Genomic DNA, 16,362 nt, shown 5'->3' with positions numbered 1-16,362 from the left:
TTAAGCACTTCTAAACTTGGAAAAGGTATCAGCAAATTACCACAAACTATTATACTGTTCCTTTAAAACTATTTTAAAGCTTAATTTTTCTTTTAAATTAAAATAATACATTTTTCACAGAGCAGCCACGATCCTCTTCTTCTGGGGTCCCCCTTGTGGTCCATGCTCCTCCTCTTTGGCAAGTGCCCCCCATGGAAAGGAGTTTTCCATGGGAGCACCTGTGTGTGCTTACTCCTAAACCTCCCTGTCTGGGTCTATTGACACATAGCGGACAGCTTGGCCTCAACCTCTGCTCGCTTGGCACAGCATTTGATTGACTCCTGCCGTCTTATAGTTCTTAAATAATTAGGTGTAGGTGACCCCGCCCCTTGTGACATCATGGACCAGGGTCATGCTGGGTTGTTGACATCACAAGGGAATGGGGTCACCCGCTGATGTTACTGGGTGAACCCGCCCCTTAGTTATGTAAGAACAGTCAGACAGCGGAGCTGACGAGAGCCTTTCTTGGACCCCATGCCATTTTTTCTTAAATTTTGGCATGGGGGTTCCCTTCAAAATCCATACCAGACCCTAAGGGCCTAGTATGGATTGGAGGGATGGGGGGGACCCCACGCCATTTTTTTTCAATTTTTTTTTACTGCCAGCATTTTTAATTTTTTTTTACTTTCAGCTATCAGTGGGGAACCCCGCTGACAGGTGATAATTTACCGGTTGTTTAAGACGCGGTGGCCGTCCGCACTTTAGAACCATTTTGTTTAGTATAAATATGCCAGCTACCGCTAGGCATTAAATTACAGCATGCTTTCACTACTAAAATACAGAATAACTTCATAAAATGACAAATGCATTATTTTAGTAGCGTTTTTTTAGTGAATTCCAAAAAACCTTTTAAAAAACGTTGTGTGGTATCTTACCACATACTTGGATGCGGTAAGATACCGTTTTGTGAATGGAGCCCAATGTCTACTATTTATGTAGTTCAATAAAAAGAAATATTGAATAATTCCTTTATTAGCTTGAGTTATTAATTCTCAGGTCTCGTGTTCACTTATTCTGTGCACTTTGTGGTGACCTAGAGTTCATTGGTTCCTGTGCAAATCAATGACCTGAATGCAACAATCATACATCAAACTAGTTTTATGCAGAGTGCAGGAAAGTGTCCTTTGATTTTAATACAATTAATAATAGAGTTATAAGACATACGTTCTTTAAAAAGGTTGTGTACTTTAATAAATATCTGTTGACTCAGTTTCACACTGCAGTGATTGACTGTAATGTTCCCTATCACTGGTATTCAATGACAGTTTGTCATTATTATAGTACCTATACACAGCAGCTGATCAATAGTCTGACCTTTGTGATTTTATATTGCTGGAACAGGTCCGTTTGAAAAATCCAAGCAGCAAACCACTAGTGTACAATGCTACAGTTGTAGGTCGAGAGTCAGCTGATTTCTCATTGCCTAAAGGAAACACAATAACAATTGCTCCAAAGTAAGTAACCTTTTTCATTGTCTTCATTAGAACTGACAGCTCAGAATGCATACAAATGTTACATATTAAATATAAACAATATAGATCATTATTTTTCACCAGGGTAAATCTAGTTGTTTACATAATGTAGATGTGGCAAACATATGCTGCAGTTTGACATGCCTCTTTTTTATCATGCCCAGTGGCAGTCTTTCTAGAAATTAATGCTATCATCAGTCATATATTTTTCCCAGCATCTGTTGTAAGAACCAATTAAAGAATCATTGTTTGAAATCTGTCATTCTCTCTGAATGTATATATTTATGTAGCTTTTGTGTAATAGCATCTTCTTTTTGGTACCTGGCTGGTTTGCTTTGAAATTCAGCTGTGCCTTATTCTAGAACAGTATGGCATTACTGAGCAGCCCCTGTTAGTACATGATGCATACTATAGTTTAAGATTAACAGGTATTGAAGAATGGAATCTGACATTGACTGCACCCAGCCAAGCAGAGAGATAATGCGCCCTTGACCTTGTTACTGTACTCATGTGTGTTTAACAGAGCATAGCCTTTGACCTCTTTCCCAGCTACACAATTCCAGACTTTCTTTTTATGCTCCCAAGAAAGGAGCATAATCTGAGGATTACAGAATAATCACTTAAATCAACACCTAATAAAGCAAAAGTGCAAACACTGAGAAAATGCAATGTTTGTCATTTCCCCTCTTCATATACAACTACAAAAATATACCATGCTGACTGAACCTAGCAAAACGTTTCATACACAGATGTTTTTCCAGCAAAAGCTGAAAATCAATGCACGTCTAAAGAAGCGCTTTAGTCTAAAAATAAAATCTAGATTCATCACAGCAGAGTTCTTTTAGAAAGCTATATACATGCTAATATCATATTTTTTATTTTCCAAAATTTGAGTGGGCTGTTAATTTGAAACATAGCTAACTACCTATAGCAGACTACTCAATTAATTTATCTGTTTGTACCTTGTTGTTAAAGGAAATTGTCAGGCAGAAGTATGAGATCTGCAGGTTGTAGTATCCTGGACTAAGAGTCAGTCAATCAGGTGTTTGAACCCCTTGTTTGTACATGCTTTTTTCTGGTTGATTACACAATGAGGTGGATTTACTAAAACCCGAGAGTGCAAAATCTGGTGCAGCTGTGCATGGTAATCAGCTTCTAACTTCAGTTTGTTCAATTAAAGCGGAGTTCCACCCCTCGTTTTTGGATATTTAAAAAAAAATTTCTTTCTCTAGTACCTTTTTTGTAAGTACTAAGAGTACTCCTGATCCAGTTGGGCCGTGGCCCAGGACGTCACATCCTCTTTTGCGGCGAGCCTCCCGTTGTCTTCTGAGACCTGTGTGTGTCCCAGAAGATAAACTGGTCATTCACAAAGTGCCGCGCAACTCGCGCATGTGCAGTCGGAAACCGGCAGTGAAGCCGCAAGGCTCCACTGCCGGTTTCCCTTAGTTGGAATGGCAGCACCTGCACCCGATCCGATAGACGGATCGGTCTTGGGGGGCCAACATTGCGGGCTCCCTGGACAGGTCAATGTCCTTATTAAAAGTCAGCAGCTACAGTGTTTGTAGCTGCTGACTTTAAAAAAAATAAATTTTGCGGCTGGAACACCGCTTTAAGCTTTAACAAAAACCTGGAAGCTGATTGGTTTCTATGCAGAGCTGCACCAGATTTTGCACTCTCCAGTTTTGGTAAATTAACCGCAGCGTGTAGAAAAGCAAGGAGCTTGCAGCTTTAAAGTGGTAGTAAAGACCGCTTTGTGATTTTTACCTACAGGTAATCCTATAATAAGGCTTGCCTGTAGGTAAAATGAATATTTCCTAAAAGGGCACCGTCTAGGAAATATTGACACTTGATGCAGCAGTGATGTCTCCTGTGCATGCGATCTGAAGGTCAATAGGATGAAGAGAAGCGTACAGAGGTCAGCACTAGGAAGAGCAGTGTATAGGGATTAGTAGGGCAGAGGACAGGGGTGCATGAGGCTATGGTACTCGGGGTTCAGGAGGGCATATTGCTAGGGGGGTCAGGAGGAAATGGTTCAGGGAGGTCAGGAGGGTACAGTACTTAGGGGTCAGGAGGGAATGGTGCAGGGGGGGTCTGGCGAGCATAGTATTGGGGTTTCAGGATGGCATGGTATTGGGGGGTCAAAAGGGCACAGTACTAGACACTCAGGAAGGCAGAGTACAGGGGGTTCAGGGGGGCTGTTACTAGGGGCTCAGGAGGGTATGGTACTGGGGGATCAGAAGGACAGAGTACAGGTGGTTTAGGAGGGTATGGTATTGGGGGTTAGGAGGGCACAGTACTGCAGGCTCAGGAGGGCAGAGTACAAGGGGTTCGGGAGGGCACAGTATTGGGGGGTCAGAAGATCATGGTACAAGGGGCTCAGGATGGCAGAATACAGGAGGGCATAGTGCAGGGGGGATCATTAGGGCATGGTGCAGGGAGGTCTGGAGGGCATGGTTCAGGGAGGTCAGAAGTGTATGGTGCAGGAGGGTACGGTACTGAGGGTTCAGGACAGCATGGTGCTGGGGGGTCAGGGGGCATGGTGCAGGGAAGTCAGGCGGGTATAGAACTGAGGGGTCAGGAGGGCATGGTGCAAGGTAGGGGATTCTGAAGGGCATGGTATTGGGGAGTTAGGAGGGCATGGTATTGGGGCTCAGGAGGGCATGATGCAGAGGGGCTCAGGAGGGCATGATGCAGGGGGGCTCAGGAGGGCATAATGCAGGGGGTCAGGAGGGCATGATGCAGGAGAGTTCAGGAGGGCATGATGCAGGGGGCTCAGGAGGGCATGATGCAGGGGGCTCAGGAGGGCATGATGCAGGGGGGCTCAGGAGGGCATGATGCAGGGGGGCTCAGGAGGGCATGATGCAGGGGAGCTCAGGAGGGCATGATGCAGGGGGTCAGGAGAGCATGATGCAGGGGGGGTCAGGAGGGCATGATGCAGGGGAGTTTGGAAAGCATGGTGCAGGGAAGTCTGGAGGTCATGGTGCAGGTAGGTCAGGAGGGTATGGTACTGGGTGGTCAGGAGGGAATGGTGCAGGGAGGTCAGGAGGGTACAGTACTGAGGGGTCGGGAGGGCATGGTGCAAGGGGGAGGATCTGGAGGGCACGGTATTGGGGGTTCAGGAGGGCATGGCATTAGTCATGAGGCCATGGTATGAGTGGTTAGGAGGGTATGGTATTGGGGGGTCAGGTGGACAGATTACAGGGGGCTAGGAGGGTATGGTTTGGGGGGCTAGGAGGGCACGGTACAAGGGGCTCAGAAGGGCAGAGTAGTGATTATGGGCTTTGCTGAGGATTGCTCCCTGGCACTCAGAGCAACAGGTAACAGAATGCAGAAGTAAAGCATGGCACAAAAATGTCAGTCAAAGTCACTGTCAAACAGGCAAAAGGTCAGGACAGTTTAATAACAAGGATGTTTGAGTAAACTCAAAAAGACATATGGCAGTTTTCGAGATATTGAGTAAGCTGTTGCACAAATAAACAGGAATCAAGTATGGGACCTAGGTGCAAAACAGCAGACTGATCCTGCAGACACTGAGCTGAAACTTGAACAGCTGCAGACAGTGATGATACCCCATTATGTGAACACCACTCAGTTTAGGAGTAAGGCCCGTGCTGAAACTGAGGAAAAAGAGCAATGCCCCATGATGACAATAAGACTTTAAGACTTTTACTTGCTTTGATATACTGTAAATTAAGAAAGGTTATGGTAGCCACATTAAAATTCTAGGAAATGTGTGCTAAATGTAGCAGGCCAAAGTCATCTGAGGAACACAAGGCAGCTGTTTTAGAATGGGTCTATCAGGAAAATTAACTATGCTTCCTAAAACAGCCTGTTGGGTAAAAGTAAATCTGGCCCAAATAGATCCCTAAAGAAGAAGAATGTAAATACATATCTCTCCCACTAACCATTCCAAACACTGCTCCGATCAAGTGTATGCAGAGAACAGATACTTCCAGAAGTGTCAATATCATTTATCCAGACCCCCAGCATTCAGTGGTTCCTATCACCAATTCATTACAAAACATGTATTTTGTTTATTAGGTTTTGAGTTAGGATTCAACCTAGCATAGAGTATTTTTTTCGTGTCCTTAGCCTTCTTGCTTCAAAGGGTTTTTGCGTCTTAATGTATGTATTGTACCATCACTGGTGTTTTACTGTGAAAGCTCTTATGATTTTATAACTCATACCTCAGGTGTTGCAGACTCTGTTACAGCTGAAGTGCTCTATTGGATGTTTTCAACCCCAGCAAAGTAATGCCACTTACTAAATAGAGTTTCAATTTCACTTGTATCTAAGTGACTGCAGCATCTGAGGTCTGAGTGGGAACATATTAAGCTCTTTGATGAAGCACCAACAAATACAATACATGTACACATACACTCTGCACTGCACTCTACTGCTCCAAAATAGGATTGAGTCACCTTTTGCAGATTTCAGCCCTTCCTTCAGCTTAATTCCAATTTTGCACTGCTGAACTTTTGGCCCGGTTTACATATTACGTAGTGGGAATTTGTGTTCCAGCTCATGATTTTTTTATCTCATTTAGGGCAGACCAGTCACTTGAATGGGTTGCCCTATGCAAGTTTGTTGCAACAAAGAAGCTCAAGGACCAAATTTTGGCCCTGAGTCAGGCGCATTTTTACATGTTTATTTTGCTGAGATTTTTGCATGTTTTGTCACACAGCAATCAAGGCACAATCACAATGCATTTGGGGTGCCATTAGGAATAAATGGCATCCAAATGCGTGTCGCATGTTTTGCTGGGATTTCAGTGTGTTTGGAAACATGGGCAGAATCACACTGATTCTGCCCTCGATTTAATATCGCTAGTTGTAAACGGGGCTTAAGATTACTGTATGACTTTAGCTGGTGTTGCGTCAAGATAGAAGTGGCCAGGGAAAGGGTATGGTGCTAGTAACTGTACAGTCACATTCATCTGGACTTTTGCTGTAATGTTAAAGATGTTTTTCTAGATCTAAAGAAGTTGCTTGTATAAGCTACATAATGTCTTCAACATTACGGAACAAGTCCAGTAGAATGTGCCTAACTGCTACAAACTGTACCATGTCCTAGATAGATGAGAACCTGCAAAGACATACCTCTTCTTTCATGGCGCAAAGAAAGATTGTTTTTTTTTTATGTAGTCCAAAGCAAAATTCTTGGACTTTTACCTTGAAGCTCTGGGCCCTGGGATCAAATCCTCCTATATGTATGTTCTCCTTGCGTGTTTGTGTAGGCTACTTGTGGATACTCTGATGTACTGCTGCAATCCAAAAATATACTGATAAGCTAACTGGTTTCTTTGCAAATTTGCTTCAGTGCGTATATGAGTGCAATCTGAGCATTAGACTGTAAGCTTTTTTGAGGCAGGGACCCATATGAATGATTACTTTTTAAAGTGATTCTAAAGCCTCCTTTTTTCCGTACAATGAAAAGAGCTTTGTACTTACCTGCTCTGTGCAAAGGTGTTGCATGGATCGCCCCTGAACCTCCTCTTCCAAGGTTATCTGCTGAAGTTCTCTTCTCCTCCTCTTCTGTGTCTGCCTCCATAGCAGGCTTCTTGCTATGTGAGCAGATGTGCGGGCTCGCAAATCCATTGACACACACAGCCTGGCTCAGCCACACCTCAGCTTCTCCTCACTTGATTTGATTGACAGCAGTGGGAGCCATTGGCTCAATCTGCCCTGGGACACCAGGGAGAAGGAGCAGAGCTGCGGCAAACAAGCATAGCTTGAGAATGGACTCATGTAAGTATTTAGGGAAATGGGGGAAGCAAACATCTACTGAAACTTTTTTTTTACCTTAAAATACATGTGAAGCTTAATCATTTTTACCTTAAAGTGGTTGTAAACCTCAGTCATGGAATCTTAGTAAAACACATATATGTGCAGTGTTTACTTTTCTCTCTCCAAAGCTCTAAGTGTAGTTTCTCTCTGGTGCTTTGTTCCTCTGTTATCAGCATGAGTCACTTTTGAGAAGTTTTCCCGACACATGCGATAAATTTGTGTTGGGAGAGAGGAGGTGGGGGGGGGGGGGCTCAGAACGGAGCTTGTCTATTCACAACACAGTTCTTCTGCTGTGTGAAGGGGTGTGTTCCTTTCCTCCAATCAGCTCTCACAGAATGTAACTGCAGTCTCTCTGCACCCTTCTCTGTGCTGCTGACAGATTTTTAACAGATTTTTAACACGATCTGCCCTTTTAAAGGGGTGTAGGGAAGAGAAGGCTGCAGATAAACAAGTAAGACTTATGTAGGAGGATTTGTTTCATCTCTGTGTATCATCTGAAGCTGTTCACTTCACTGGGTATATGTGAGGGTTTAAAACCACTTTAAGACATTTCCTGCATTTAGGTAAAAAGTGTTTCAATATGTGCATTGTCCCCTCACCCCCCCCCCTATATTTTCCAGAGTCTGATCTTGATCCTGCCCTGTGCCCATCTTAGCATCTCTCTCCTCTTCTACCTGTTCTCATAGGCTTTGCTGAGATGGCTCATGTGGCTTTCAGTCAAATCCTATGATGAGGGAGCGGGGGGCGGGGCAGGGCCCAGCCACACTGTCTATGGATGGAAGCAGCACGGCTCAGGATCGAGCACGCAGGTGTGCCACCATAGGAAGCAGCTTCCTATGGTGGCACGCCAAGAAGAAGAGGAGCCCAGAGCCTCTGTGGAGAAACCGAGAAGAGGAGGATGGGGGCTTATCTGTGCAATGGGCTTACCATTACACAAAGCAGGTAGTATAACATCTTCATTATTTTAAAAGAACAAAAAAATGACTTTACAACATGTTAACGCATTTAATGCATTAAGGTAAACAATCTTGTAACTTTAGAATTACTTTAAAGCCATGCATAATGTTATAGCAATATATACATACAAGAAATTAAGAACACAAATACTCATAAAATTAAGTTTGCTTTGAAAAATCTGTATGTACTACCAAATACAATTTGAACTGTAAACAGTAAAATATACATTATTATTATTATAGTGCTATGGGTCCTTGAATATTATGATCACTACCTCATTGATGTGATGTGAATTATTATTCCCTTTAATCACCCCACGCCCGCCGGCCGATGGCTAGGCGGCGCGGCTCTCATTCTGGGAGGCCGTCATATGACGTCCACCCAGAATGACCGCTCTCGCGTGCCCGTGGGGGTGCGCATCGCGCCGTTCGGTGGTGCGATGTGCCAGTCAGACACACCGCTACACCATTCTCGGTAAAGAGTCTCTGACGGAGGCTCTTTACCACGTGATCAGCCGTGTCCAATCACGGCTGATCACGATGTAAACAGGAAGAGCCATTAATCGGCTTTTCCTCACTTGCATTTGACAAACGCTGCTCTCCAGACAGGGGGGGGGGTTTGTGCTGAACCACCAGGGATTGGCACCACCCTGGACCACCACCAGGTATGTCACCCTAGACCACCAGGGAAATGCCAATCAGTGCCCAGGCAGCTGCCAATAAGTGCCCATTCCCAATGCCTGCCAGTGCCATCAATGATGCCTGTCAATGCCATCTATCAGTGCCTCATATCAGTGCCCATCAGTGCCACGTATCAGTGCCCAGCAGTGCCGTCTATTAGTGCCACCCATAAGTACCCATCAGTGCAGCCTTTCAGCGCCCATCAGTGCCCCACCAGTGTCCACCAGTGCCACCCATGAGTGCCCATCAGTGCGGCCTATCAATGCCCATCAGTGCTGCATATCAGTGCCACCCATCAGTGCTTCCTAACGGTCCCCATCAGTGCCACCTATCAGTGCCCATCATCAGAGCCACCTCATTGGTGCTGCCTTATCAGTGCCCATCAGTGAAGAAGAAAACTTATTTACAAAATTTTACAACAGAAACAAAAGAAAAACTTTTTTTTTTCAAAATTTTAGGTCTTTTTTTAATTTGTTTAGCAAAAAATGCAGAGGTGATCAAATACCACCAAAAGAAAGCTCTATTTGTGGGAACAAAATAGTGATACAAATTCTGTTTGGGTACAGTGTAGCATGACCCCACAATTGTCATTTAAACAGTGACAGCGCTGAAAGCTGAAAATTGGCTTGGGCAGGAGGGGGTGTAAGTGCCTGGTATTGAGGTGGTTAAGCTTTGTGTACTTTTGGTCTTACATCAGCAGACTATAATGATTGTCGGTAATACATTTTGAATCGAGGCATAATATAATTTAAAATAACAGTTTGAGGTTTTGACAAGTTAATACCTTGCTTGTTTCTTTCTTTCTGTTTCAGTGCCTTATCAGCACCTTGTAGTTTTGGAAGAGAACTTTTTCCGTACTTAACTGTCATTATAGAATGTCAGTGCTAATTTGGCAGAAAAAATAGAGGCAGAATGATTTGAACAGTTTGTGGTGCATGCAGAATTGCTGCACTGCACAGCCCTTTATTATAGTTAAATGCTTTTTTGATGTACAGTATTTCCATTTGGTTTGTTTCCAGGGGGAGAGTAACAAAACATTTCAAATTAGTTGCAGTCTGGCACTAGGTTTTGTATTACAGGAACAGTGTTGCTGATTTGACCATTTCATTCTAATTGATCTCAGTCTTCTCCCCTAGCATGTTTGATTGATGATAGGATGCAAGTCCATGCATAATATGTATCAAAACATTTTGTTGCGCTCGTCTCCAAATGCTTGTACACAACATACAAAGGTTATTTTGAATCATGGACAGCATCTGCATGCACAACTAAAGTGTATTGCTTAGCATCTGAAAAAACGTTATTTACTAAAGTTAACTACCAAAAAAGAAAATTCGTAAGTGGTAAACATATAGTTTCTGCAGGTAAAAAAAAACAACTTTCTTTTGCACTAATTGTTATAAACGAGTCCCTTATTTTTTCCCATAAATTAAAGCCCAATTTGCTCCATTATCAAAGTGACATTAAAATGTCACAGCAGGTTGGTAGATGTGGTATATTATATGCTTTAAATGACACTAAATGATAATTCTTAAAGGGTAATTCCACTTTTGTTGGACAAAAATATAGCAAATTAAAAAAGAATAATATAGCATATATACAGTAATTGGAACACAAGCCATGTTGTAATTTAATGTTTTTAAAAATCACCCTTCCTTTTCAATCTGCAGCGCAGTAACTTTCTGCAAATTCAATGCAATATGGAAACCTGGAGGCGTTTTGTACCCAGTTGGTGTATGGAACACATCCAGAAATACTGTGTAATTTCCTGCTTGTGTATTGGGCTGACTGATTTTCCCAGAAACCTTACCTTGTTAGCAACCCATTCAGTTTAAAATAGAAATGAAAGCCAAAATACTGTATGTGTGTATAGATATAAAATGTAATGTATATACTGTATAAATACCTTTTTTTCTCTCTTTTTTTAAAAAGTGATAACATGACCTCTATTCTCAGCTGCATACGAGGCTTAGAGAGGTGGGGTGAGAGAAACAGCAGTACACTGATCTCCCCAGTGATGTCTGTGCAGGTGGATGTGTCAGCACCAGTCTGACTATTGGAGGACACAGCCATTAAACTGACCACACTGGAGAGGATATGCTTTAATGCCTAGTGTGGTCAGTTTGAAACAAGAAAGCAGGGGGACTGGCAGGATCACCAGGTATTTCACACAAATGAAGAAATACAAAGAGAACAGGATACTTTTTTGATACAAGTACATGGAACAACAAACACATATCAAGACAATGAAATGTTGGGGTAACACATTTTAATCTCCTGGCATCAAGTAGTTTTTGGCATGTATGTAACAGAGTTTAGTGCAGAGTGCATATATAGCAAATGCTTGAATTCATTATACTGGAGCAGGCATCACTAAATGGTGGACCACAATCTGGATCCGGACTGAGTAACAGTGCTATCCAGACTGCAGTCTGGCCAGATAGATGCCTGAGTGTCCTCCCCCAGCTGCTGGCTCACCTGCTTGCTGCTGCAGCTATTATCATCAAGGAAAACAAGATAGGAGGCATGGCAGGTCTGGATAGAGGGCTGGACTTGTTTAGTTAAGACGTGGGTGATTGGTTGCATAGCTGCAGGGCAGTCCAAGTAACCATTCATCTGCCTTTAACATGAAAAGTCCCACTTTTTGTCCAGACTTGCTGCGTCTCCTATCTTGTGTGAGTAAGGTACAACAGTAAAGGGAGTGGGATGGGAGTGCTGCAATGTGATGAAAGAGCCAGGAGTCTGTAATATGAAGGGAGAGACTGTGATGTAATGTGTGATCTGTAATGTATGAGAATCTGTGATGGGGAATCTGTGTCTGGTCTGTGTCGAGGGTCTGTGATGTAAAGGGGCACTCTAAAATAAAAGGGGGAATGTGATGTGAAGGAGGGTCTAGGGAGGATGTAAAGAGGAGTCTGTGATGTGAAGAGGGGACTGAGGATACTGATGTAAAGGCTTGTTCATACCTGTGCAGAGATCTATGTTTTTCTGCATTAGAGGATTGCACTTCTCTTCTTTGTGCCCTGTTAACACTGCAGCAGTGCCCCTGGGTGCTGAGCAGTGCAGTGCAAAATGCATACTGTGTGCATTTTTCTGCAATGGACTAGAGCTCACCTCAAGGCTCCATGTACAGTCTGTTTCTATGCACTGCAACTGAGCTGTGGTGCATAAAAATGAATGAAAAATGAATGTAATTTTGACATTTCAATAAAGTTGAAAAAAAAGGACACACTGTGATGAACCTAAATGTGCACTGCCATGCCAGTCCCTGGACCTCACACTAACAGGTGCCCACACAGTAGAACCCTGCATATAACCATAAGGGCCAGTATGTTTGGGCCCCAAAGGTAGAAGGGGGTTGCTTTGATGTGTACGTGAGGTTGTGATGTGAAGAACATAAAATCAGAGCACAAACCTGAGACTCAGACCTCCGCTGTTAGAACATTTTACTGATTGGGCCTCTGTGAATTTTAATTCAGTGCCCCTGTACTAGAGTGAAGTGCTTACTGTGTTCTACACTCATATCTCAGGTTCTGCAATGATTTTGCTTCAAGCATAAATGAAGCAGCATGGCAAATCAAGTATTGTTGAAAATTAAAACTATGCATTCTTCCTGACACAACTGTTTAATTCATTTGAATTGGATATATTAACTGCGGTGTAGCTAGTATCAGCCTGAGACATTATTACCAGCAATAGTTACTAATAAGTAGATATTCGAGAGGCACTAGATAAATGGTGAACTTTTTAACCATGACTTGGCACAGCTACATTTGCATATTTATGCAATTAAAAAAAAAATTAAAAACTATTTTTTAATTGTTTTTTATACAAGTCATAAAGTCATCACAGGGTGTGCCTGAAGTAGTTGATCTGTTTTCACTATCTGATTCTATAAATATACCATTATGGTATATGTAAAACCCATAGTTTCTACATTATCTAGAGCGAACATAGGTGTTGAGTATAAACGTATAAGGTTATCTTGGCATTTCCTTTTAAATCTTGAAAAAATAGTTAACAGTCAACATGTAACTGTTTTTTCCCCAAAGAATCTTAAGTTCAAAATAATGCCAAAAAAGGAATGATAAAAATCAATTTACGATTTTAGTGATTATTCGTGACATTCATGGCAAAGTTTCTTGGAGTAGAGGTCACAAACTTGAATGCTTTTAAGTCTTCCTTCCACCTTTTTTAATGTTTATCTCTCATGGGACTGAGCTCATCAGTTCAATACTACTGCTGAAACAGTAATGACTTTTCGAGCTCTATAGCTTACCTTATTCCAATTTCTCTGCAAGCCATGGAGGCTTTATAGTATAAGAGAAAATTTACTGCGCCTCTTCTGGAAATGAAGAAATCAATGCATGGCATGTCTTTATGCTCATATATTCAACATGTGTGTCAATGGTAAACAAATGTGATATTTGACATTAAATTAATTATATAGTAGTAGCTAACACTATTTTCCATATGTTTTTAGTGTACATGTAAGTATCTCAGGTAACAGCTGTGCCGGATGCCTTTGGGTAGCTATGCTAGATTAATGACAACATCACACAGCGATATTATAATTAAATGCCACCAAAAACATATTTAGCTGGAACATATATATAGTTTTATGTAAACTGAATGCTAACAAATGAAGGAAAATATTTAGGTATGTCTAGAAAACCTGATATAATATACGCCACTTGTCATTAACTTGCAATGTACGTAAATACAGCCTACTGTGCAGTATATGTTTAAAATTTGGGGTAAATAAAAATTACTGTGGACTTCCTAAGGTGCCTTACAATAGCATAAGCAGACTGCAATTTAACTTTAGTCCAAGACAGTGCCATTCTCAGATCCAGAACATTAAAAGTTATCTAATAAGCTTATGAAATGTCATAAATATCTGAAAAGGCTTTATTTGTTTTCACAAACGCAGCATCTTGCAGTCAGGCTGTCTATGATTTTAAAACTTATAGTGGACATTAGCAATTACATCATGTGCCCTATTAAAATTTTCTTTCAGTTTGCACCATATGGAACCCATTACTTCAATGGCTGCTTCCTCTGACTGGTGTTTATGATGATCAAACAATGTTTAGAAAATAATATACATACAAATATGCTTATTATAGTGCTTTTGTAGCAATGTAAAACCTTTCTATGTGTTAGTGGTTTATTCCTTAGTAGCATATTTGACAGTTATTTCTAATTCCTTAGGGCAATTTTGATATATTAATGAACCAATCAAACTAAGGTGGGAAAAAGCACAACAGAAAACTGTTTTGCATGCAAAGTACAGCAATTACCCAGTTCAGTCCTAATTAGTATTATGCATATTTTATATTTTTTGAAATAGTACTAGTATATTTTATGGTTGACATAAACAAAGTTATGTCTTTAAGGATTCAAGATGTTCTGTTTATTGTTCAACTGGTTTACATCTAGTTAGTCAATACATTTTAAGAATCTGTTAGCGTGCTTATGTTGGCTTATCTATGGACAAGCCTGTAATATACACAATCGGCTACAATCTCATTAAGAGGACAACTGCAATATGTGATACTGCTACAGCCTGGAGATTGCTGAAATTAGCAGTAGAATAAATATACCGTAATTATTTATTATCTTGATGGTTTATCAACCAATTGTCCTTGCTTTATCAATCAAATTGTCAATAGCCATCCAACAAGAATCGATTAAAGCTATAAAACAGGCATGGGTGTTTATTGTGTCTTTAAATGATTTCTGGTTTGCTTGAAAGCAATGTTTACAATTAACATGTAGAGCCTAATATATACTGTGTGAATACCAGGCTAATTAGTACAGCAAATGGATTGACCAGGACCAGATAATTTGGCAAAGAGATGTAGCTGAAACTGTCTATTAAGTATAACTTGTCAAACAACAAGAGGTGCAGTCTTGTCCACGCAAAATTAGGATTTATAAACCTGGTCCATGTAACATACACCCTAATGAATGAGTAATGTACCACCACCTCACATAGCAATATAAGCAGTCTCTAAATATTTATGACATTTATTTGTAAGTGGTCCTTTTTTATGGGCCTTTGTAAGGCGGTGATATAGTTTGTCCCATAAATTGTAAGTCATTTGAATTTCAAATGCTGTGTAAAGTAAATGATATACAGTAGTGGATGGCAACTGAGCAATGTTATTTAACAAAATTAGGACTGTGAAGGTTGCAGAGATTAAACCCCCTACTATCCCACACACTTAAACCCTATCTAAGCTTACAGAGAAAATATGGACTTCCTAGGCAACATTTTTATGTTTCCTCAGCACTTTACAATATGAAGGGAGACAGTACAGCAAAAATACAATTCAATACAAGAGGGTTAGGAGGGCCCTGATCCTGAGAGCTCACAATCGAATATAAACTATATCATACTTTGCGGTCTCAATGAAAGATGTGTGCATGAAAAAATGCAGGTACTTCTATGTTGACTTTTGTAGACACTACAAAAATTAAGCATAGTCTTTTCTTAGAGAAATATAAATCTCTGCTGTAACAAGGGATGCAGAGTCTTACCTTGTCACCCTCCTCAGTGGATCTGGGAAATAAAGATTGACACAATGTCAGACGCAGGATGGACTGAAACCATACCCATTGTACCTAAAGTATGTATATCCTTGTCAAAAGAAGTTTATTGAGTATACAATATTATAAAGATACATAAAGTAAGTTTACAAGGATCTATAAAGTAAGCTCATTGTTTTACAGTAGGGTTTATATAGGTAAATATCATGAAATTTCAAATATTAAACATTGGGTTCACGTAAACCTAAATTAAAGATATATATCATTTCCTTAGTTACTTTTGTAGGTATTTAAATGATTTATACCTACTATACATATTGTTTACAGGTAGAGTGTATATAGGTCAAATAAATTCTGATAATGAGCTTTAATCGTAAGGTGGAGAAAAGGAAAGAGAAAGAAGAAAAAGGGTAGAAAGGCAGAGGTATGGTCCACAAGGTTGTCCCGCTCGTCAGTTTATTATTCTTTTTAGTTCTCTTTGAAGCCTTAGAATGGGTATCTCTGTAAGTCATTTAATCTGTTACCATGGCAACAGGACAGAGTCATTGAAATTTGACAGGAACTGTTGTTTTATCCAAGGATGCCAAAGTTTTTCAAATTTTGGAATTTAATTTTGATCGATGGCTACCATCTTAGCATGGGACATTGTATTATTCATTCTGTGAATTGTTTCTGCTAGTACCAATGTAGGAGATTTCCATGCCTTGGCCACTGTTTGTTTTGCAGCCGTTATTAGTTGGATCATAAGTTTGAATTGAGAGAGTGTTAACCATTCCGGTTTTAGATTAAGTAAAGTTATATATGGATCTGGTTGTATTATTTTTTAAAATATTTTAGATGCAATCACGAAGACTTCCTTCCAGAAGGTTTGGA

At 40.9% G+C, this 16,362-nt stretch overlaps 1 protein-coding gene across 2 annotated transcripts in view; it reads left to right on the top strand.

Moving 5' to 3' along the window:
• The window catches only part of CFAP47 (cilia and flagella associated protein 47), a 769,322-nt gene that overhangs the window by 299,681 nt on the left and 453,279 nt on the right, over nucleotides 1-16,362 (top strand). For both annotated transcript variants that reach the window (XM_073614843.1, XM_073614844.1), the window contains exon 38: nucleotides 1,381-1,493. In XM_073614843.1, the coding sequence (XP_073470944.1) occupies nucleotides 1,381-1,493 (113 nt within the window). The remainder of the gene's footprint in view (nucleotides 1-1,380; nucleotides 1,494-16,362) is intronic.

The sequence above is a fragment of the Aquarana catesbeiana genome, linkage group LG02, assembly GCF_042186555.1.
Source record: "Aquarana catesbeiana isolate 2022-GZ linkage group LG02, ASM4218655v1, whole genome shotgun sequence".
Taxonomy (NCBI): Eukaryota; Metazoa; Chordata; class Amphibia; order Anura; family Ranidae; genus Aquarana; species Aquarana catesbeiana.
This window is presented reverse-complemented; position numbering and strand designations above follow the sequence as displayed.